The 24,546-nt window shown below is 43.8% G+C and overlaps 1 protein-coding gene across 3 annotated transcripts in view; it reads left to right on the top strand.

Moving 5' to 3' along the window:
- Window positions 1–24,546, top strand: part of tshz2 (teashirt zinc finger homeobox 2) — a 551,775-nt gene that overhangs the window by 272,706 nt on the left and 254,523 nt on the right. For all 3 annotated transcript variants that reach the window (XR_013578446.1, XM_078555370.1, XM_078555369.1), the window contains exon 2: window positions 9,225–12,325. Coding sequence is in view for 2 of the 3 variants with exons in the window: in XM_078555370.1 (XP_078411496.1) it covers window positions 9,225–12,316 (3,092 nt within the window). In the remaining variant the exon portion in view is untranslated. The remainder of the gene's footprint in view (window positions 1–9,224; window positions 12,326–24,546) is intronic.

Here is a 24,546-nt window from a genome sequence, read left to right as displayed (position 1 = left end):
TTGGGCCTCTCAGTTGGGCAGGGTACACGTTACATGGCCTGCATTTCAGACCCCAAATAAGTCTAAATCAATTTCAATCCTTTAATGTGAGGAATAATATAACAAATTTAAAATATCCAATATAATCCCTATCCACTAAGTTGCATGACTAAAACAAAGCTTGTGTATCCCGCATATTTTCTTTAAACAATGATTTCATCCTGTCTTGATGATTGATTTTATTCATATTCTAGAACTGCTATGTTCCAAATTAAACTATCCTTTGCAAGATATTTACCCAACATATACAGATCCTTCTTTCCCTCCTTATTTTCTCAAAACAATTGCCTTGCATTTTAAAACTCTTGCCATCCCATAAATTTACAGCATCAGTACCATTTTGTAACCATTCTTTCTTTCCCAGTGACCATGTGAATAGTGGATTAGAGCAGAAGAGAGAGGAAAGGCAGAGGAAAATTAAATTAATCGTATGAATGGCCAGAATAAATAAAAGGTGTGTTAATTTTGGCCATTAAGATTGTTCGGATTGACCAAATGCATGTTTGCCTTATTCTGGTTGGAGAAGAGTGACTGGACTATTATGCAGTTCAGCTTCAACCAATCATAGTCATAGAGGTCTACAGCACAGAAAAAGGCCCTTCTGCCCATCGAGTCTGCGCCTGTCAAACAGGTACCTAACTATTCTAATCCCATTTCCCAGCACTAAGCCCATAGCCTTGTATGCCATGGCATCGCAAGTGCACATCCAAATACTTGTTAAATGTTATGAGGGTTTCTGCCTCTACCACCCTTTCAGGCAGTGAGTTCCAGATTCCCACCACTCTCTGGGTTAAAAAAATTCTTCCTCACATCCCCTCTAAACCTCCTGACCCTTACCTTAAATCTATGTACCCTGGTTATTGATCCCTCCACCAAGGGGAAAAGTTCCTTCCTATCTCCCCTATCTATACCCCTCATAATTTTATACACTTTCTTCAATCTTCTTGAGTTTAATGGTTTGTGATGCTCATGTAGAATATAGGGAGAATAGAATCATTGGACATTGGATATTAGTGAAAATGAAGTAAGATAAAGAAAGAATAATGAGGAGAATGTAGTATAAGAGCCATTTGTGATTACGTCGTAGGACATGAGGATAATATTAGCTAGCATGAGGTGGATCCTATAGTGGTATATGATTTTTCCTATTTTATCTTTTCCCATACTTTTCAAAACAAAATTATCAGTCCTATATTGTTACTTGCAACATATGCATCCAGGTTAACTCCTTTAATTTGTAAAAGCTTACAAGTTTAGCAGTCAAATTTATCTTCTTCAAATTTAAAAACTGATCTCAAGTTCCATATACAGTGATAACAATGTACACTTTCAGACATCACTGATTACTTTGAGGAGGATATCTGGGGTCTGGAGAAAGGCTGATGTTACTCCTGTTTGTTTTAATGTTGGCAAAAGTGGCCCAGGAAGCTACAGACCGGTGAGCTCATGCCTGTTGAGTTAATTTATGAAAACCTTAATTAAAGTTGATTTTTAAAATTTATTCATGGGATATGGAGGTCGCTGGCTAGACCACCATTTATTGTCCATCCTTAATTGCCCTTGAGAAGGTGTGGTGAGCTGCCTTTTTGAACTGCTGCAGTCCAGGTGTGTACCCAGCAACAGTGAAGGAACGGTGATATATTTCCAAGTCAGGATAGTGAGTGGCTTGGAGGGGAATTCCAGGTGGTGGTGTTCCCATACATCTGCTGCCCTTGTCCTTCTAGGTGGTGGCGGTCATGGCCTTGAAAGGTGCTGCCTAAGGAGCCTTGGTGAGTTCCTACAGTGCAACTTGTAGGTGGTGCACACTGCTGCCACTGTACATTGGTAGTGGAGGGATTGACTGTTTGTGATGGGGTGCCAATCAAGCGGGCTGCTTTGTCCTGGATGGTGTCAAGCTACTTGAGTGTTGTTAGAGCTACACTCATCCAGGCAAGTGGGGAGTATTCAATCACACTCCTCACTTGTGTCTTGTAGATGTGGACAGGCTTTGGGGCGTCAGGAGGTGAGTTACTCATCGCAGGATTCCTAGCCTCTCATCTGCTCTTGTAGCCACAGTATTTATTTGGCTAGTCCAGTTCAGTTTCTGGTCAATGGTAACCCCCAGGATGTTGATAGTGGGGGAGTTGGTGATAGTAATGCCATTGAATGTCAAGGGACGATGGTTAGATTCTCTCTTGTTGGAGATGGTCACTGCCTGGCACGTGTCAGCCCAAGCCTGGATATTGTAGGGGACCAAGCTTCAACTTCTTTACCAAGACAGCACCTTGCACTAAATGTGGGCTAACCCACAATTTAGCTCAAAATCCCAGCTTAGTCGCCTCAGTGAATAGTTAGCGCCTGATAGCTCTTCATCTTGCACTTTGAGTCATAAAATCATAAAAACGATTATAAAGAAGAAAGAAACAGGCCAAATCCAATCAGGCCACTTAATGCCCTATTAGTCCACTCCCAATCATCAAGAAAGTGATCAAACATGTCTGAGCAAAATTGAAGTCAATGGGAATTGGGGGGTGGGGGGAACTCTCCACTGGCTGGAGTCTAGAACGGAGGAAGATGTTTGTGGTTGTTGGAGGCCAATCATCTCAACCCCAAGACATTGATGCAGGAGTTCCTCAAGGCAGAGTTCAGGGCCCAACTATCTTCAGCTGCTTCATCACTAATCTTCCTTGCATCATAAAGTTAGATGTGCAGATGTTCACTGGTGATTACCGAGTGTTCATTACCATTCACAACTCATCAGATACTGTCTGCATTTGAATGGAGAATACCTTGAGGCTTGGTTTGTTAAATGACAAGTAACCTTTGTGCCGCACAAGTACCAAAGAATAACTATCTCCAGTAAGAGAGAATCTAAACCATTTCCCTTTATGTTCCGTGACACTATCCATTGCTAAATTTCCCCGCCATTGACCAGAAACTGAACTTGACCAGCTGTGTAAATACTGTGGCTACCAGAGCAGGTTAAAGGCTGGGAATTCTGCGACAAGTAACTCATCTCCTGACTCCCCAAAGCCCGTCCACCATCTGCAAGGCACAAGTCAGGAATGTGATGTAATACTCTCCATTTTCTTGACTGTTGATGGAGCTGTACTCATTCAAGAAGCACGACACCATCCAGGATAAAGCAGCCCTCTTGATCAGCACCCCATCCACCACCTTAAACATTTCACTCCCTCCATCAGTGCACAGTTGCAGCAGTGTGCACTATATATAAGATGCACTCTAGCAATTCAGCAAGACTCCTTCGACAGCACCTTCCAAACCTGTGATCTCTACACCTACACCACATAAGCTGCAGTAGTTTAAGAAGGCAGCTCACCACCACTTTCGCAACAGCAACTTGGAGTGTGCAATAAATGCTGGCCTTGCCGTTGATGCTCACTTTCCGTGAACAAATAACTAAAAGGTTTATGATTTTGTTATATGAGAAAGGGGCAAAAAATTTGTTTCAGCCCTTTTGCAGTCCTAAGATAGGAAATGCATTGGGAGCTTGCGCCAGAAACTAAGGGCTTGATGCTCATCTGAATTTGGGCCTCAGGCCTCATCTACATATTGCGATAGACCAGTACACATTTGTATGAGAATTAAGTTGGGTCGGCTGCCTCCCTTTCAGCAGCCCACAGTTAAAAAGCAATCGGGGAAAGAGGGGTTGGGGGGGTGGGTGGGGGTGGGAAGCAGCCGGGCAGGGTTTGAGATCAGGAGAGGGCCCAATGGGGCCAGCAACAGTAGTCAGGACTGCACGTTGAGGTAAACATTTTTCTTAACATATCTTTTTTATGGCAGCCTTGAGCAGATTCTTTAAGATCCACTAGTAATGCTGCATGTAGGTTTGGTTACCCTGAGCCAGACAGCACAACACCAGCTGCATTCAGGGGAGACGAATTTTGGGAAGGAGGCCTTAAATAGCTGTTGTGGCTCCTACTTTCATCTGTAAACCACTGTTTCAGGCCACTGGAGCCTTTATCGAAATGCTAGGTATCACTCTTCTGGCATAGAATGTATACAGGCACACCACACACGATGGGGAAAATTTTTCCCTGCACGGGCAGGGGCGTGCCCCATCCGCTCGAGCTTGAAACAGTGCGTCATGATGTCAGCCGAGCGCCCCGACGTCATTGCACACTTACACGATATTTTGGTCAGCGGGTGCGCGCTAAACTCGGAAGCGTACTCGCCGACAATTAAGAGGGCAGTTAAACCCATCAACGGCGCAATTACCAGAGATTTTTCATTGCCCGTCCAGCATTACGGCTGGTGGGCAGGCAAATTGGCCAGGCAGCCTTTGGATTTTTTCAGGAAACCTCATCCACAGGCGGGATGAGGTTTCTGTTATAAATTAAAATAAAAATAACTTTCTGTGCACAGCATTTTCATTACCTACATTTTCAGGTGACTGATTATGAAGCTTGGACGCTTATTTTCCGGTTTCTGTGGACTTTATTTTAGGCTGTTCAGGCCTTCAGCTCCCTGAGACAGCTCTCTACCTTCAGGGAGCTTTCTGTAAGCGCTCACCAACGCTCACTTCAGCCCTCCTCCCGCCCCTACCCCGGCAGTGCTGAGCCTTTCAGCAGGTTCTTCATGCTGGCTGGCCGTTAATTGGCCAGCCAGCATGAATTTGGAGTCAGGGGCCGACCACAGTCGGCAGTCCATTCCCTGGCTGATCCCGGACCTGTTGACCATGCCCACCCACTAAACTGAAAATTCTGCCCCATATTAGGCATCTAGACACCTGTTTACACCTGGAAAACCAGTGTGGCGTCATTGAATTTCTAGACTGAATTCTTTCTCTCTGCTTGTAGAGTCCTGCAAGCATATTTTTGCAAGTAATTTCTGTGATGAAAGTATTTTGAAAGTTGAACAAATCATTCAGTATTCCTAAGAAGATGAAGCATTTATCAGTGGATGAAATATATAGAGTACTGTTATCAGCTTCAGCTAGTTGAGTTATATTAATAATTCAGTTCTGAAAATATCAGTATATTTGATATTAACACAAGATTAATTAATTTAGAATGATGCTAGTCCAAATTAATAAAGCTCAGTCATTCACCGGAGAAAGATGGGTGAAAACAAAGTGAAGATATAGCAAGGTTTTTGAGAAAGTTTAATGAAGCAGAATAAAAATTTGAAGAGAAATGACTACAATCTCTACACCCTAAATTGTAAATCTTTCCATTTTATATCTTAAAATAAATCAAAATGGTTCAGAACTAAAATAATGTGAATTTAAGAGGCAGTATCACTTTTTATTGGTCTGTTCAGAATCTGTAGTAATTGAAAATTCTGAAGAATTGAATATATTCAGTTTAATCATGTATGTGGCCCACAAATGTATTCTGTGCAGAGACTTGTAATCAAACGCTAGGCTCCCATTCAGAGCATCTCAGTTCAAATCCCTTTCAATTGGCAATCAAGCCAGCTTTGTTCTGGTTGTCAACAGACTCCTTTCTCCTTTTTTGCATGGGGAGAGGAAATTGAAAAGAAGATCATACTCTCTATCCTCCCCCTCCTGCCATTCACTGATAATGGCATAGCACTGATGGTCAACATGGTGAGCTGTACAGACTTTCTTATCAATCCATTTATTAAATATCATTTCAAATGATAAGGATAGTGCACAGATGTGCACGTGAGCTGCTGTAAAACTTTAACTTAAAAGACAATGGTACTGTTCCTTAGTAACTTTTCTCCTTAAGCAACCTAACCTCTATTTTGAAATGACCCACTTTGATCTAAAACATTGTTTAATGTGATTGTGGTGCTATAACAAAACACCAAATGGAGGATCTTATGAAGGAAGTTGAAAGATTAATGTTAGGTCAAGTAAAGTTTTGATGGAGGTGAAATGACTGACTGACTGTCAAACACAATGTCCATTCCATTTCAGCTCTGTGTAGGATAAATAAACACTGTACTTTCAGTTTTTCTTGAGGCCATCATTAAAATATTGATGAAACATTAAGTCTGGTGCCACTGTTTTCTAAGATGTTTTTGAGGGGAAGCTTAGATATACAGATGATGTGGTACTTTCTAATGTATCAGCCATGACTTTGCTGAAAGAAAAACCTTAAGCAGACACATTCAATGTCAGCTACACCAATTGTAAGTTTATATTATGGATTCAGTGAGCAGGATCTTCTAGTCCCGACAGCAATGGGAAGCTTGGTGGGCAGAGGGGAACTTAATTTGGCGAGAGGCCAAAAATCAGTTTCCCCGTGGCAAGATGAACTTTAGCAATTAAGTTCTTGGGAATTTAAAGACAGGTTGAGCTTCCCGACGAACATTGTTGGGAAGCCCTTTGCATTGGCAGGCCATGCATGCTCATGAGAAGTCTAGCTCGCAGAATTAAGTACCTCCTCTAAATTAAGTTTCCTGCTAGCAAGAAATTAGAATGTCCGCATGTACGACTGCGCGTAAGTGTTGTGCACCTGGTAAGGTAGACTTCCATGATGCCACCACATTGTCTTCTTTGGGTAGTATATGTAAATGCCAGACTATGCTTGATGGTGGCAGTGCAAGTTGCGTGGAGGACAACCAAGGAAGGGAGAAAGTGTTAGTGGGGAAGGGTGGAGTAGTGACCAGGCAAAGGTGGAAGGGGATAGTGCAGGCTGTCCGGGTGCCCTTAACTTATGGTGTTGAAGGCCCAGGTGCCATGTTTAAACAGCAGAGCCGGCAACTTCCTGCCCGTCTCCTCACGAGAATCGGCGAGCTCCTCGTGGATGCAAATGTGATGAGCCGAACAGCACAAGATCGTGCGTGTTCAGCTATCCCACCTCCCCCCCCCTCCCCCGCCCAGCAGAAAACACTCTCACTTTCGCAACCAGCACCGAACTTAGACTCCCAGAACGGAAGATTTTGGCCAGTGATTCAGTACAACTTATTGAAATAATCTTACACTTAAAAACAATAGCTCTTCATCTTATAATCAAAACAACGTTAGGTAAAATTATGTTTTAAACATCATGATGTACCAAATTTTTAACAGTTAGATAATTTAGTGTGTCACAAACCATTCTGAAAGACAGTGTTCCAATACAGCTCAGACTGAAAAAGAAATCCTTCTTTGCTAGCTGTATGAATCGTGCATGAAATCAGTTTGACCAATCGAGTTTTTCTAATAACAACAGGCCCACAGCACAAAAGAGCCAAGAACTTGGTACAAACCAACTGTAAGTTGATAATCAGTGAGAAATAGCCACTCCATTCGTGAGTCTATCCCCATCACATCAGAGGAAATGTGACTGTTGGTGCTCCACAGTGCTATGACTGGAGCAACCATACATGATACTAGTGAGATTTCTGGAACACTTGAACTGCTGTGGTTACATCTCAACACCCTAGACGGGCAGTTAAGATCACACATGGATCTTAACTGTCAAGTTCAAATTGTCTTCCCACAGATTCCAGTTTCAACCTGCTTTTCTGAGCAGAATAGAAGGACACCCATCTGCAGGGTCCTTCTTCAAATATATATATTGGATTCCAATGACATCATCCAATGGCTATTTCAACCCGAGGCCTGTGCAGAAAAGTGGCTGTGGCTTTCCTACCAGGCTAACCTATTGGTAAGAGAAGTCAAAGTCAGTAAAGGCGCAAAAAAGTAGTTGTCTTTCCTAGTGAAGCTTAGGGGGCAGCAGGACTGCTTCTCCAGATTCCACAAGGAAAGCTAGGTCCTCTTCTGCCCTGGTCTACCTCCTGCTTCCAATCCTGATCACGAAACCCTCCCAAGCACCTTCAGGTATCGTATCTGTGTGTTGGACCATTGCTTTGGTAATTCCTCTCTTGTCTGCTGATCCACTTCCTGCTAAATTTAAATGGGAGATTGGCTGAGGCTATGCAGATGAGGCCCAGAGTTAAAATCTCCTGAGGTTCATTCTGCCGAGGTTGGGTCAATTTATTGCTCGCCTTGGGCCCCATCTAACCCCTCCCCTGAGTTAACACATACGAACACATGAACATACGAATTAGGAACAGGAGTAGGCCACTCTGCCCCTCAAGTCTGCCCAGCCATTCAATAAGATCATGGCTGATCTGATTGAAACTCAACCCCATATTCCTGCCTACCCTGATGACCTTTCACCCCCTTGTTAATCAAGAATCTATCTAGCTCGGCTCTAGATCAGAGCAACCTTGTCCAACCAAAATGTAAGCACTGAATATCAGTTACAAAGCTTCTCACACTAGTAGAACCCTTCCCCAAAGAGTGGTGTCATCTGAAATTTTGTTGTTTTTGTGCAGAAGTTCATATTTAATTATTGTTGAATCTGGGTTGGCAAATCATGATTGTTGCTAGAGAAAATCCTTAATTTACCCACTCGTACTCCAGTAATGTCTCCAATTTTATCTGTGCTGCCAGTAACACTAATCAATACCAAGAGATAACTATCCTTATTGCATTCCTTTCTGGACCTCAAGAACAAAAAAAGAATATGAAGGTGGCTGATATAAGAAACAGGTGTAATAATGTGTATTAGGCAAACTGGTTAGTTAAATAAGGCTATAATAAGTATAATTACGCCAGGCATATCACATTGGTGTGGTCAGAAGACCATTTCTGATATCAAGGTTAGGGCATGTTTTGGAACTGGTAGAGCAATAGCTCTAGTTTGCCTCTGGCTGTACTGTACCTGGCCTGAAAATGCTTGATAATGACGGTGTAAAAATTTCCATTGACATCCCCCATCTTAATTTGGACAAAGCTGACCAAGAAATGAAATACTAAATTTTATAGTATGCAGTGAAATATTAGATTTTGTTGCCTATAACCAATAAAAAAAACGGCTTCAACAAAAAAATCTATGTGGAATGCAGAACTCCTGTGAAGTAAGTGGTTTTTTTAAGGTAATATTATGTTTCATGCATTACTCTTTTACAGAGAAATAGTTTGAATCTATCTTCTCTCTCATCTCCTTGCGATCAAATCCATGAAATGAACATTTGTTCTTGCATGAATAAGAAGGATTTGCACTAGGAGGAGAAAAATGGACTTGCTGAGCAATGAGTGAAAGTAAGAAGGCTTGTTCAGCAGATGTGCAGAAGATGGTGATGTAACCTAGGTGTTGACAGTTAGTTTGAAGATTACTGGGGAAGGTGTAGGCAAGAATCCAATTTTTGTGTCAGTCATGCTGATTTTTGTTCAGATTCAATAACTGCTGATTACAGTTTCAATATTTTTTGCATTTCAGTTTATGTCCCAGATGAAGATTTGAAGACAGGAGAACTGAGAGTCGGAGAAGATGCCAGCCCTTCTGCTGAGGAGTTACAAGGCAATGGTTACATGTGCACTGAAGAAGAAGAGGAGGAGGAGGAAGAAAGCAAAGGCAGCTACAGCTACCAGAATTCTCCAGTTAGTGCAATGTCCAATCAGGATGCAGAGTGTGAATCACACATAAGTGATGCCAGTGACAGATTGGCTGATTTTAAAAGTATTTCTTCCCGGGATGGGCAGGAAAAGGAAGAGCAATCAAATGGGGAAATGAAGAATGGCCAACAGAACAGTTTAGGAGCAATGAGAGCTGTTTATGCTAGCTTTCTATCTGATTCATATTGGTCAAGTCTAGGATTTGACCTCAAACAATCAAAGACTGAAAGGACAAGCTGTAAAAGCAGCAATGAAAGCACCAAAAGTAGTTTTGATTGGCACCAAGATGCATTATCCAAAACATTTCAACAGACATCCTCTGGCAGGCCAGTGCCTAAACCAAATCTTTTCAGTTCAGTGCAGTTGTACAGGCAAAATAACAAGTTATTTGGGACTGTTTTCACAGGTGCCAGTAGGTTTCGCTGCAGGGAATGTAGTGCAGCATATGACACTTTGGTGGAGCTAACTGTGCACATGAATGATACAGGACATTACCAAGATGATAACCATGAGAAAGATGTGGACCATAGCAGCAGTTGGACAAAGTCACGAAAACGGGCTTTGCAGGACATTGATGGAATGCACGATGCCCAGAAAGTTTTAAAGTGCATGTACTGTGGTCATTCATTTGATTCCCTTCAAGATTTGAGTGTTCATATGATTAAAACAAAACATTACCAGAAAGTGCCTCTGAAGGAACCAATGCCACCTATTGGATCAAAGTTAGTCCCTCCCACTAAAAAACGAGCCCAGCATGAAGTTAACCAGCCTTGTTCACCAGATTCAACAACTGGAGTTGCAGGGACATTTGCAGGTGAAGCGCAGAAGAATTCAAACCCCTATGTGTCATCTAACAATCGCTATGGCTATCAAAATGGTGCCAGCTATACCTGGCAATTCGAAGCCTGTAAGTCCCAAATCCTGAAGTGCATGGAATGTGGAAGCTCCCATGATACATTACAGCAGCTCACAGCTCATATGATGGTAACAGGGCACTTTCTTAAGGTAACAAACTCTGCATCAAAAAAGGGAAAACAGATTGTTTTTGACCCTTTGGCTGTGGACAAAGCACAGTCAGTCACAGAAGGACCATCGAATGAAATTCAACCTTTGGCACCAGTCAGCAAATTGCCTCCCGATTCATTGACACCATCAGTATCAGAAGATAACAAAACCCATGCAGAGAAGCAAGAGATAACAGAGGATATGGAGAAACAGCATAAAGATAAAGATGATTGCAAAGATGACAACCCAGAGAAGATTTTTGATCCCACGCTTCAGTATCAATACATAAGAGAAGAAGATCTAGAAGAGAGCTCAAAGGTGGGTGGTGATATTCTTAAATCACTTGAAAATACTGTTACTTCAGCCATCAACAAAGCCCAAACTGGGAGCCCTAGCTGGAGTGCTTATCCCAGTATCCATGCTGCCTATCAGCTTCCAGGGATTATTAAACCTGTGCAACTCGGTACTCAAATATTACAAGTTAAGCCAAACCTGAAACCAATAGCTCCAAAAGTCAGGTATTTCTCTGTTATTACCAGTAGCCAAAACCAACCCCTTCAACCCAACAATGACCAAATTAAGGAAGAACCGATTAGTCCATCTCATGAACAGCTTTCATCCAAATTGGAAGAAAGTGATATTGAGAAAAAGGATCCAAAGTTAAATCTTCAGTCTGGGATAGTTTCACCATGTAAGATGGAAAGTGAGAACCCAATAAAAACAGAGACTCCCCCTGAGCTGCCAAGAACGCATTCACCTTGTTTGAAAGATGCTGAAGAAACAAAGGAAAGCATCAAGAAAGAACCTGTAAAAAGTGACACAGGATCTCCAAATTTTTCAATAACCAATGGTTGCTCTGGAATGACTGTTATCACAGACCACCCATCTGAACAACTTTCTGTCAGTCCACTTAGTGCATTGCAGTCTATCATGAACACTCATCTTGGCAAAGCTGCCAAGCCCCTTAATTCAAGTTCAGACCCTGTAACTATGTTATGTAGACTCAATAAAAGTTTGTTGGAGAAATCAGCTTCACCACCGAGTTTAGTAAAACCATCTAATCTTGCTGATCGATATTACTATGAAAGCAGTGATCAACCAATAGATCTCACCAAATCTAAGAGTGACAAAACTGCCCAGTCAAACCCGGTCAAATCCTTTACTTCATTACCTTCCAAACATGCTTTATCTGATATTGCTGATATGGTGAAGGTCCTCCCTAAAGGTACAACACCAAAGCCTTCTACCTCATCAAAGGTGATAACAGAGAGGTTAGAGACTGATGTGAGGAGTTTTGAAGATGTGTCAATGGAATTTTTACCAGTTCAGAAAAGAAAAGGTAGGCAGTCAAACTGGAATCCCCAGCATCTTCTCATTCTGCAGGCCCAATTTGCTGCCAGTCTTTGGCAGACAGGTGAAGGCAAATATCTATTATCAGATCTAGGTCCACAAGACCGCATGCATATTTCAAAGTTTACTGGACTCACCATGACTACCATAAGTCACTGGCTTGCCAATGTAAAATATCAACTAAGAAAGACAGGTGGAACAAAATTCCTTAAGAACTTAGACACAGGACACCCGATTTTCTACTGCAATGATTGTGCCTCCCAGTTTAGGACTCCTTCCACTTATATTGGTCATTTAGAATCCCATTTGGGCTTCACTATGAAAGATATGGCAAAAATTTCTGTACAGCATGCCAGAGGAGAGCAAGAAGTGTCAAAGGTGACCTCTGAGAAGCCAACAGGGCCGTTGGTAGCAGATGAGGACACAGGCAGCAAGTTCCAGTGTAATCTGTGCAATCGAACTTTTGCTAGCAAGCACGCAGTAAAACTTCACCTCAGCAAAACGCATGGCAAGTCACCAGAGAACCATTCGCAGTATGTAACAGAACTAGAGGAAGAGTAACAACTCAAGGTGAGCATCAAAACTCCTTCTGTTCTATTCAAAGTAGTTTAATTATTTAAATCATATTGGGAAGGTGAGTCACTGTAAATTATATTAACTGTATACCAGAGAAGTGTAGTAGTTAAGAGAAACAGTAAGTTCTTTGCAAAAATTCTTTGTTTTCTAATCGGTAAAATCCTGGATAACTATTCATACAGCAGGGACTTTTATTCCTAGGAACAATGTCATCAACTCGATTGAAGGTGGCTTTTTATATTTTGGATAGATAAAGAAAAAAATATGCTCCAGAAATTTGGGGCATTTGTGAAATTTTGTTTAGTTTATAGAGTTGTTTATTTTTCAGCATACTAAGAGCACCTTGCTTATCGTTAATCAAATTCAGTCAGGTCTCTGCTGTTTTCTATGTATATCATCGTTCCAGCTTTTTACAATGGCAATTACTGAGGCTTCTTGGGAGTCTCCCTCATAGTTTGAATACTGAAGTATCACAGTGTGCCTGAAATGCTGAAAATGTGCTTATCAACATGTAAAATAGTTGGGGTAAAATTGCTCAAGCCAGGAGCGCAAAATGAGCTGATAATGGATCAGCAGCCTGTTTACACTGCTTCTCTTATCTTTTGACTTCAATAAGGAAGAGAATTGGGCAATGGTATATAACAGGTTGCTGATTCATTATCAGCCCATTTTGTGCTACTGGTGCTGACCCTTTTCATTCCATTATACGTTGACTGTACCGAGTGTGTTTCAGAATCAGTTTAACAGCTATGGATACAGCGTAATCATTTCAAAATCTTGCATTTTTATCCTGTGCTTGTTGTTATTACATAAAGATTCCTAATAATGATAAAGTTGATATGAATGGGTATAATTTTTGTGTCTTAAAATAATTCTGATGCATAGTAATGAATCTGAACCTTTGATTACTGAATCTGTGGTGTTTTGGGGAACACAAACCCATCCTACTTAGTCCTTGGTAAACAATAATCTGTTGATAAAGTGCAATTTTTCTTGAGCCTATTTAAATGAATGATGGAAATAACAGCACATTGAATAATTTTAAAAATGTGAATTGAAATTAAGTTAGAATCAAGTTTTTTATGCATGGGATTTTCTGGTCCCGCCAGCAGTGGGCATCGTTGTGGGCGGGATGGGAAAATTTGAAGAGCGGCCATCTCCAAATTTTCCCACCCTGCCCACAACAATGCCCGCTGCTGGCGGGACTGGAAAATCCTGGCCTTTGAAACTGGACAAGCACAGTAAATATATTTACGATACTGAAGCAGCCAGCAATTCAAATAAACTCGACCTTTTTCACATACAGAAGTGTATTATCGACAGGTCTGTCAGAGTTTAGCACTAAATCCTTTCATGGATAGAGCAAAATTGGCCTGATCCTTTGGAAGGAGAAAAGAAATGGAAAGTTTGATATGTAAATAAGCTATGTTATATAGATCATAACATTATTTGAAACAGCCAAAATATATCCACTTTTTCCAGCTTTCTATTGCATTGTATAAACTGGCTTGATAGCTCACCATGTGGTCTAGTAAATGTAATAAAAGGTTTTTACTACAGTATTTTTAATTGAAGTGATTGGTTCTAAATTCAAACTGATCCAAATTTGGCCATTTCAAGTTCTGTTGGATTCTATGTAGTTTTAATGACTTTGGATGAAGGTCACCTTGCCCTATCCATTTGAAGAGTAAAATTTTACAAAGTACAGGTACACTGCATTTTGTTGCATCCTGATATTGTAATAAATGGTAACCAAGTAACTGGCATCTGCCTTTAGATTCATTGGAGACAAGGTAATATTTCAACTTCTTTACCATCAATTCTCTTGGTGATAGAGGAGAAAGATATTAAACTATTGTCAGTGTAGTTTGATTAAATTCCACCTGTCACCTTGTTAGAAATATTTGTACATTTATCCTGATGACTATCACTGATCTAGCAGTGTGAGTGTGGAGGTGGGAGAGAGGGGCGACGGTGTGGTTGGATCCAATTCCTTGAGGCTCAGGATCCATATTCTCCAGTGACTGTTGTCGTTTGCAGGATGGGGGGAAGGAGTTTGATTTGTGGTAGTAAAATTTCACACAATTTCTGACTGTGTGTGTTCTGGAGAAACTTTCTTCATCCAATTTCTGCATATGTACATTTATATTCTCCTGGTGTGTCATAGGAGCATGAGTCCTTGTTACCATGCAATGTGGCAGGGGCTCATACCAGTCAGCCAAATAAGATCTTCACCCTCAATATTAGCCACAAATTAGAAAATGTGAATTGGAAGTCATTCCAAGGTGGTAGGCTGAGGGATGAGTGTGCAATTTAGTTGAAACAATGATGAAGCAGAGGGGAAAAGGGAGAGTCATGGCCTGATTAACACAATCCATGCTTACAATGAAGAAGGTGTTTAGTTTTATATTTTGTTACTGTGGGAACAATAGCAATGCATATTCCACTAGTGGTCATGGTTGAGGACTGATAGTCCACTGAAGGCATTTCAAACGTACGTTCTTTCCCAATACTTGCATCTTGTGGTCACAGCAAAAAGGCAGGTACATAATTACACTGGGTCAGCTATGAACAAAAGAGAATCTGCAGTCATTACAGTTTTTCATGGGTTAACTACTAAACCCACATGATCTTACTGCTGAAGCTACTAATATATTCTATTATAAATCCCATAATTTAAAAAAATGAAATCAGTTTTAGTTTTGGGATGCTAAAATGTAAATTTGTTCATTTAGATTTGAAGGACCAGTCTTTATTCCTCTGCTTCTCTGCCCTGATGTAAAGAAGGAAAAAACTTGACTTGTATTTTATCAAACTGGGCTTGCATAAAACTCCAACTAGTTCACTAATGTCCTTCAGGGAGGACAACCTGCTAACCCTACCCATCCTTGACCCTAGTCTCACATGGTGTGGTTGGCTCTTAATGGCCTGTGAAGTGAGCTATTGCACCACCCATTTGTATAAACAACTACCACAAAGTGCACTCGGCTGAAAGCATCATTAATCATTGTTGGGAGCTTTATGATGAGAAGGACTGCAGTGATTCAAGCAAAAGACCCAACACCACCTTTTCAGGGTAACTAATGATGGACAATAAGAGTGAACTAACAAGAATGTCACAGAACCATGAGTCCTTCCAGAGGCATTGATGGTAGAAGTCATGTTTTAGTCAAATTTACGCTCACAATGTAACAACACCTGCATTTATATGGTGTCTTTAATGTGGTAGAATGTTTCAAGGCCCTTCAAAGGAAAATTATCAAACAGAATTTGACACCTAGCCACATTAAGAAATTTTAGATGAGCAAAAGCTTGGTCAAAGAGGGAGGTTTTAAGGAGTGTATTAAAGGAGGAAAGAGAGGTGGAGAGGCTTAGGGAAGGAATCCCAGAGCTTGGAGCCTAGGGAGTTCAAAGTACACCATCAATGATGGAGCAATTAAAATCAGTGATGCATGAAGAGACCAGAATTGAGGAGAGCAGAGATCTTAGAGAGTAGCAGGGACAGAGGAGATTACAAAGATGAGAATTTTAAAAGTGAGGTTTTGTTGGGCAAGAAGCCACTGGAACAGGAGTGATGGGTGAACTGGGCTTGATGCGAGTTAGACTCAGGTCTTTGGATGAGCTCAAGCTTATGGAGGATGAAAATGGGAGGACACCCAGGAGAGCATTGCAATAGTCAAATCTGGATGTCACAAAGAAGTGAAGGAAGATGGGTTTCAGTAGCAGATGAGTTGAGGCAGGGGCAGATTCTGGGGATGTTAAAGAAATGGAAGCAGGCTGTCTGGGTGATAGCACATATTTATGGTTGGAAGCTCATCTTGGAGTCAAATATGAATTCAAGTGTGTGAACAGTATGTTTCAGTATCAAACGATTGCCCAGGAGAGGGATGAAGTGGTGGCTAAGGAAAGGGTCATGTGGTGCAGACTAAAGACAATGGCTTCGGCCTTCCCAATATTTAGTTGGAGGAAATTCCTATTCATCCATAACTGGAAGCTGGTCGAGCAGTATGACAGGTTTGAGACAGTGGAGGAATCAAAAGGGATGGTGGTGAGGTAGAGCAGGGATTGATCAGTGTACATGTAGAAGTCATGTTTTCCAATGATGCCTGCGAGGGACAGCATGATTAGTAGATTAGAAATAGAAATGGGCAAGGATAGATTCCTGGAGAACTCCAGGGGTAATGAGAGAGTGGTTAGAAAAGTTATTGCAGATGATTCTCTGGCTACGACTGAATAGATAAGAATAGAACCAGGTGGATGATGGAGGAGAACCGTCAGGGGATGATGGTGTGATCAACCATATTAAAGACTGCAGACATTTGAGGAGGACGAGGAGAAATAGGTTATCACTCTCACAGTCACATAGGCTGTATTTGTGACTTTAATAAGGGCCGTTTCAGAACTTTGGCAGCAGCGAAACCCCGATTGAAGGGATTTAAGCGTTAAATTCAAGGAAGGATTGGCACGGAGTTGAGAGACAATAGCAGTTTCTTGGACTTTGAAGTGAAAAGGGAGACTGGAGGTGGGGCAGTGACTTGCAGACAAGAGAGTCAAGGGTGCTTTTATTTTGAGGAGGAGGTGATGGCTGTAGATTTGAATAAAGTAAGGGTAGTACCCGATAAGAAAGAGCTATTAACAATATCAGCTGACATGGGGCCCCAAAACGAGTCTGGTGGAATAGGGTTAAGGGAACATGTACCGGATCTCATGGACAAGATGAGCTCAGAGAGGGCTTGAAGGGAGTAGGATAATAACTAGAGAAAGATGCAAATTTATAACATTGAAAAAAAACCCAAAAATCTCCCATTTGTTCCAGCAACTCTTAACATTTGCATCACTTTAAAAAAAATGTAATGTGACTTAACTGAAAATTAATACATTTTTCATGATTGATTCTGATATTTTTATTGCGCATTATCTATTTGTGTGATACAGTTGCATTACGTTTTCATTTGAAGTTAGGCTTCTTTCCTAGAATACAAAATTTGTGCCATGATATAATGAAAATCGACAGCCTGATGAATGGGGAGACCACAGCATTGAACTAGAGAGTATATGCTACACACAACTCACCTACATCCAATTCTCAATGAACCTACAATACAATATATTCTTGCCATGGAATTATCTCAGTAAAACACACATTTTTAAGCAAACTGCACCAGGCACTCTATTGGTGAGGGCATTAGTGTGGACAGTGAGCATCGGCTGGAAGTATGTAGAGTAGGCAAATCCATGGTCCACGACATCAATCAACAAGTGACCCTCAATTTATTGCAGTGGTGTAATTTTACATGGGAACATTGGGACATGACAGATAGGAATAGGCCACTTGGCCCCTCAAGCCTACTCTGTCATTCCGTAAGTTCATGGCTGATCAGATTGTGGCTTCAACTCCATTTTCTGCCTGTTCCCCATTACCTTTAATTTCCTTGTATCAAAAATCTGTCTAATTCAGCCTACACTGTTCTCTGGGATAGTGAATTTCAAAGATCAATGACCGTCTGAGAGAAGAAATTCCTTTTCCTCTTCATCTTAAATGGGAAACCCCTTTGAAACTGTGGCCAGAATTTTCTGACCCCGTTGGCGTCGGGTATCATGGCGGGGCGGACAATATGGCAAGAAGACCAAAAATCGGTTTAATGCCTTAGTGAAACCTGTTTGTGATCGTCCATTCCACCCGCCGGTGACAGGCCGCATTTCACGCTGCCGCACATTGAAAACGCCATTTTAATACATTGGCATCTGATTATAAGCCCTTACTCGCTGGAATCATCCTCCCACGTCAAATTTACCACCCACGTCAGTGTGACTTCAGAACAGCGTGTTTCACAACTGCCTTTAAAAGGCGTGCACCTGGCAACCTGAACTTCGAAGGGAACTCAGAGGTGAGTGCACACAACCTTGTGCAGCTCTCGCGTGTATTGCCCGTAGGATATCAAAGAAGTGGCGCTGCGCATTCACGGGGCGCACAGGCAAGTTGCTTTTTCCCAGCTGGATTTCAGTGCAATGCTAGGGCAAGGGCTCCAGTGCAGGTCAGGCCAGGGTGTGGGGGGTAGGGGGTTGGTGGGGAGCAAGGACTGAAGGAAATACTCAAGTACAGGCTGGTGGGGTTGAGGGAAAGCCAGTACAGGCATACTGAAGGAAATATACATGCTAGGGTAGGGGAGGGTGAGAGGGAAGCAGCCTCTCACTTGGAAAAGCTTATCCAAAGTGAGCATTTTCCTGCAGCTGAGACCATTCAGCAGCAGCTCCATTGACATGCTTGGAGTCAGGCCTCTGAAGCCTTTCTGCCCACTCAAGCAACACTAAAGCATGAAAGTGCCACCAAACCCTCCCGAACTTTTCACCCCTCAGGCACAGACTGCAACTTGCTGTGCGATTTAGGGGCAGCACAGCAATTGGCTGACTGGGCAAGTTGTACAATCCCCTTGCGAAAGGTGCCATTGGCGCAGTCAGTGGAGGTGCTCGCAGCCCCTTGCAATGTCTTTATTAAGGTTGAACCAGTGTCCCTCATGGTTCAAGCTGAAAGGAGTATGGGTTAGGAGAAAACCTGAGCTTGGGCTGAGAGCACAGCATGCAGTCCAGTGGCTGAAGTTGCCGTCAATTGGTCAAGCAGAGTGGGGAGGAGGTGGGCAAAGTTTTCTGACAGCCAATAAGTGCACTAAACTTTGGCCATCCAAGTGGTGGCCAGCACGCTCCGAGATGCATTAAGAGGCCTTCAGACTTAACCAAGAGACGTTCTTAGTACACCCATGCTAACTTATGCATCTTTCTCTTTGATTCTGCGGGAGGGGAATGCCAGGATCATGGAGCCTGGTGATTTAGCAGAATGCCTCATGGCTTACAGAGACCAGAGAAGAAGAAGAAGAGAGTGGCGGAGGCCTGGCTCGGCAAAGGGTGGAGCACCTCCCGCACGCTGCTGAAGATCCACAGCAAGCAAGGCACCTATGAGCGATGGCTAGACCCAGGGTATATAGACGGCACCTGTCATTCCTGCAGATGACCCAGAACCAGTGTTGCCGAAGACCGCACATATCTAGGGAACTGGTCGGTCACACATGCCAATGGTGCCACGGGGACATGGGGGGCATCCACTTCCAGAAGGAAAAAACAGTAAAAGCTAGGAAATAAGAGTACTGGTCTGAACTTTTTTTGCCTTCTGGGCTGCCAATGTTTATGCCAGTGGCTCCTTCCAGGGCTCTACAGGTGACCTGTGTGGGATCTCGCAAGCCTCCACACACAAGTGTATCCAGGAGGTCACAGATGCCATCTTCGTGAAGGCACAGAGCTTTGTGTATTTCACCTGGGATCCGGAAAGCCAAGAAGCAAGAGCGCTGGGATTTGTGCAGATTTCAGTTTTCCTAAAGGTTCAAGGTGCCATCACCTGCACTCACATGGTGCTTCGATCCCCATGACAACAAGCAGTCAACTACATCAGTCACAAGGGTTTCCACTTGCTGAATGCACAGCTGGTATGTGACCACCACAAACACATCCTACAGGTCTGCGAACAATTCCCATGGAGCGTCCATGACTCCTACATCCTTAGAAGGTCTCAGATCCCTGACATCTTCCAGGGGCCAGTGGCTGCAGGGTTGGCTCTTCGGGTACAAGGGCTACTTACAGAGGACGTGGCTGATGACGCCCGTGTGGCGGCCTCAGACTGCAGCAAGGCAACGGTGCATTGAGGTTCATGCCACAACCCAGACTTTGGTGGAGCAAACGATAGGCATTTTGAAAATGAGGTTCAGGTGGCTCAACAGGTCCAGTGGAGCACTGCAATATTGTCCCAGGTGGTGTAGCGCATCATCGGCGCTTGCTGCGTGCCCCACAACCTGGTGCTGCAATGGGGGGAGGACCTGGCTGATGAGGAGATGGAAGAGCTGCACATATCCTCCGATGAGGCAGATATCAAAGGGGATGACAATGATGAGGTCCTCTAAGGCGAGGATGCCGGTGAAGAGGCCATCACAGTGTCCAGATAAGGCAGGAGCTCATAGCCGCAAGATTCATGGAGGATGATGATGAGCTGCATTGAGGACAGTCCTGACATCCTCACCTTGCATCTGTGAATGTTTGACTCCTGTGTGGCTGATGGCAGCGCACATACCCTCAGTGCTCAGGGTCATGTCATGGAGACACAATGGAGGCTCTAATAGTCACGAGATTCCAGGAGGATGATGACGACATTCCATAGTGAGTGAGGACAATCCATAGATCTTCACATTGCCTCTGTGAATGTCTGACTCCTGTTTGGCTGAGGGCAGCTCGCATGTGCTCTGTGATCAGGGTCATATCATAGAGATGTAGCCTCTTAACAAGGAGCCATAGGCAAGGAGAGATTCTTGGGAGTTTATTTGCAATAGCGAACATTAAGTACAAGTGATTAACACCCTTGCCCAGGCTGTGCAACTGGCTGTGGCTCAGTTCATAGCACCCTCGCCTTTGAATCAGAAGGTTGTGGGTTCATGTCCCACTCCCGGAAAACCAAGAACTGTGAATGTACTCGAAAGAGTTACAATCTGTGACTGTTGATAACTCGAAAGAGTTACATCTTATTAACCCACTCGAAAGAGTTACATCTTATTAACCCTCCTAACCCTGCCGCTATATCTTGGTGCTCCCCGGACATCCACAGCAGAGGTAGCCTGCTGACTGCTACACCCTGTCTGTGATGACCTTGACATACATCCTCTGGAGGGCTGAGACTTGGAGGGCCCCGGCCGGCTTTCGGGGTCCTGCTGTGTGGCAGTAACACCCTCCTCGGTCTGTGGAGCTGGAGCTGCTGAAGTCACAGGAAGAGGGGATTAGGTTGGGCCAGACACTCCTGAAGTCGCCTGGGTGGATGGCCCCTGGGTGTGCACCTCCAGCTCCCTATGGGTGCCTGAGGGCCCCTGGCTGACTCCTTGAGGAGAAGGGTAACCTAGAGTGTGATTGAGCTGTACCACACCCCTCTCACATTGACACTGCTGGAGGCCAGCTATGGCATCAATGATAGAGATCAACCTATGTAGCAGTACAGGAACGATGTCCTGGACCAAGGTCTCCATGGTGACCGCCATCCTAAGTCAGTGCTGACCTCAGTGTGTTGGCATACTGGCGCTATCACCTCAGACTAAAGGCGGATGGAGTCCTCCATCGTGCCTTGCAATCTGAGGAGTGCAGTGGACATCCCTTCCTGATGTTCCCGAGCTTGCCATTGCAGCTGCAGCAACTGAGGTATGACCGAGTCCAGAGGCTCCTCATATGATTAGGACTCAGAAGATTCCTGCCTCCAGCTGTCCTCCAAGTGCTAGCACCCTGGGAAGTCCCTGCCGCCGCCTTCTGTGGATCAGACAGTGTGATGTGCTCACCAGATTGTGACCCCAAGGCTACTCTAGAAATAGGTCCCACTGAGGTATGTGTCTCTGCGCTGGTGGAAGGTGTGGGTGAGCGCTGTGATGGGTCTTCAGTTAGGGTGTCATCAGATTCTTCTTCCAAGGTGTCTTCAGGGCTTGAGTCAAGGACCTGGGTCATGGACACCCTCATCTGCTTCCCAGATGTGCCTGTGAAAGCAAGGAGAGATAATTAGTGCATGGCAGGGGACTGCGGAACAGGGGAACTGACTCAGAGCATGGTTGCCTGATGAATGTTGCACTGCCGGATTACTTGGTTGAGAACTGCCGACCTTATCATCAGCACAGGAACAGCCCAGAATGTCTCCGGCCAGCTGAATGACTATTTTCAAAGTCTGTGAGGACCTTGATGTAAGGCATTCCTTCACCAGTCTGTGGACTCTCGTTTTTGTTGTGTGCCAGCAAATGCCAGCTCTGTGCAGGGATGCTCTTTAAATATGGAGCCCAGATTACTGAAGGCCTGAGGTGACATCGGGTCGGACAAATCAGAGGTCATCCTGCCACCGACCCGGCATGTTTCCCGGGAATGCATGATTAATGAGATGGGACATGCAGGAATGCAACGATACAGCACGAAAAGCCGCCATTAAAATGTCCTTTTCCCCAATCGCTACCACCTTTGTGCAAAGCTGTGTCCCCAAGTTCCAGATTCCCCTAAGAGGGGAAACATCCTCTCTCAGCATCTACCCTGTCAAGTCCGCTCAGAACCTTTTATGTTTCAAGAAGATCACAGCTCATTCTTCTAAATTCCAATGAGTGTAGGCCCAACCTGCTCAACCTTTCTTCATAAGACAATGCCTTTTTCCCTGGAATCAGCCTTGTGAACCTTCTCTAAACTGCTTCCAGTGCAAGTGTATCCCTTTTTAAGTAAAGAGACCAAAACTGGATTTTGGAGCTCAACACTCCAACCAGTGTCTCTTAATCACATAAGCCTGAACACGTGTTCAGCAGCAGGAAGGACCACCATCAGTGCCTTTTGAAGAGATCATCAACTTTCAACTTCACTACTGATAGACTTCTACTGCTTGTTGCTATGATTGTACAGACTCGAAGGGCCAGATGGCCTCCTCCTGCACTGTAAAAATTATGTGATTCTGGCCAGAATCTTACGTTGATTGGGCAGGCGCACGCCCAACCCTAACGCACATAAAATTCTACGAAATGACGTCGGCGTGCATCCCGACATTATCGCACACACAAGCAATATTGAGGTCACCAGGAGTCTAAGCCATGCCCACCGACAATTAAAGGGCTAATTAAACCCATTGAAAACCCTATTGTTCATGATTTTACGTTGCCCATGCGATTTCAATCTCATCACGTGGGCAGAACGGGCAGATGGGCAAAACCCCATCCAAGGGCAGGATGAAATGTCCGGAGTGAAATATAATAAAAAATGATATCTGGGGACCAATGTTTTTTTGAGTTCTTCTGTCAGGTGCTTGAATGTGTTACATAGACACAGTTGGCTGCATTTTTTTCTTCTCATTTAATCTGTACAGGCCTGCAGCTCCCTGAGGCAGCTCAGAAGCCGCTGTCTGCCTTCAGAGAGCTTGCCAGAAGTACCCACCTGCACCCTCACTTCTGTTGGCACCCACCCTCTTCCCGCCCCCACTGGCAGTGCTGAGGCGTGAAATTGCGTTTGGGGGCTGATCGTGGGCAGAAGCGCATTTCGCATCCACTTCTGGGCCCGCCAACTTGGCACACAAGCCAAGCGTGAAATTCAGGCCTCTGTGTCTTTGGTGCTTTCTGGAATTTTTAAAGTTGCTAAAGTTTATAGCGAGTGGTGTGGCATGTGGTGAAGACCTTGCTCCTGACTTCCAAGGCTTTTGCACAATCCAGTTGCTCCCAAACATGGGTGCAGTAGTAGGTATTTCCCTTGGAATATTGGTGGAATGAGCAGAGGGCAAACTACTCATAGAGGAAGGAAGGGTGATACCTTAAATTTGCAGTATCTCACTGTGCCTTTTTCATTCAAGCCACCATGACGAACCAAATGGTGGCTCCTGGGTGACAAAGGTTATCCTTTGACCATATAGCTGTTGAGTCTGTTGCACTTTCCAAGCACACACAGGCAGCATGAATAGAGTGAGAACTGCACTACCAGACAGAATATGAGCATTGGTGTGTTGAAACAATGCTTCCACTGTTTGAACTGCTCTGCAGGAGTCCTGTAACACTTGGCAGAGCAGGCATCAAAATATATGGTGGTCTGATACATGCTGCACAACGTTGCCATTATAAGGGGCAGCCCTTGCCACCAGCTAAATGGTGAGCAACCGAAGGGGAGGAGGAAGAGGACAGGAAGAAGCAACCTAAACAGCCCCTTTATACTCAGGCTGATGATGAACAACTCAGCCAGCTGTGAAACCGGTAAATGCAAACCCCAATTTGCCATTCACCAATAGTCCCAAACCTTGACTTACTTGTCTTTCTGTCCATTCTAGTGTCTGCTTGTCCACCATTGCAAAAATAAAAGCCACTGTAAAATAAATATTCCAAAGCAAATTTATATTTGGTTTATATAAATTATTTCATTTTTATTTATAAAAATATTAATAATCACCCTTGTGCATTCCCTTGGTGCTTGTGTCCTGTGTGTTTTTGCCTGGCTTAGTGCTCCTACATAGTGCTAGACCAGAGCTGCAGCATGGCTGGTGGACGGCTGCTGAGTTCCAGTGGAGCGGACTGCAGATGGCCTTGTAGGGTGATCTTGAGCCCGGCTTTGGGCAACACCATCTCAGCGTGGGTGGCAGCAGTCTGGGCTGGCTGGAGGACTGGTACTTGGGGATTGCCACTGATGGGAGGACGAGGACT

Source organism: Cetorhinus maximus, chromosome 13 (assembly GCF_964194155.1).
Source record: "Cetorhinus maximus chromosome 13, sCetMax3.hap1.1, whole genome shotgun sequence".
Taxonomy (NCBI): domain Eukaryota; kingdom Metazoa; phylum Chordata; class Chondrichthyes; order Lamniformes; family Cetorhinidae; genus Cetorhinus; species Cetorhinus maximus.
Note: the sequence above shows the minus strand (reverse complement) of the source record. Positions and strands in the feature narration are given on the sequence as shown.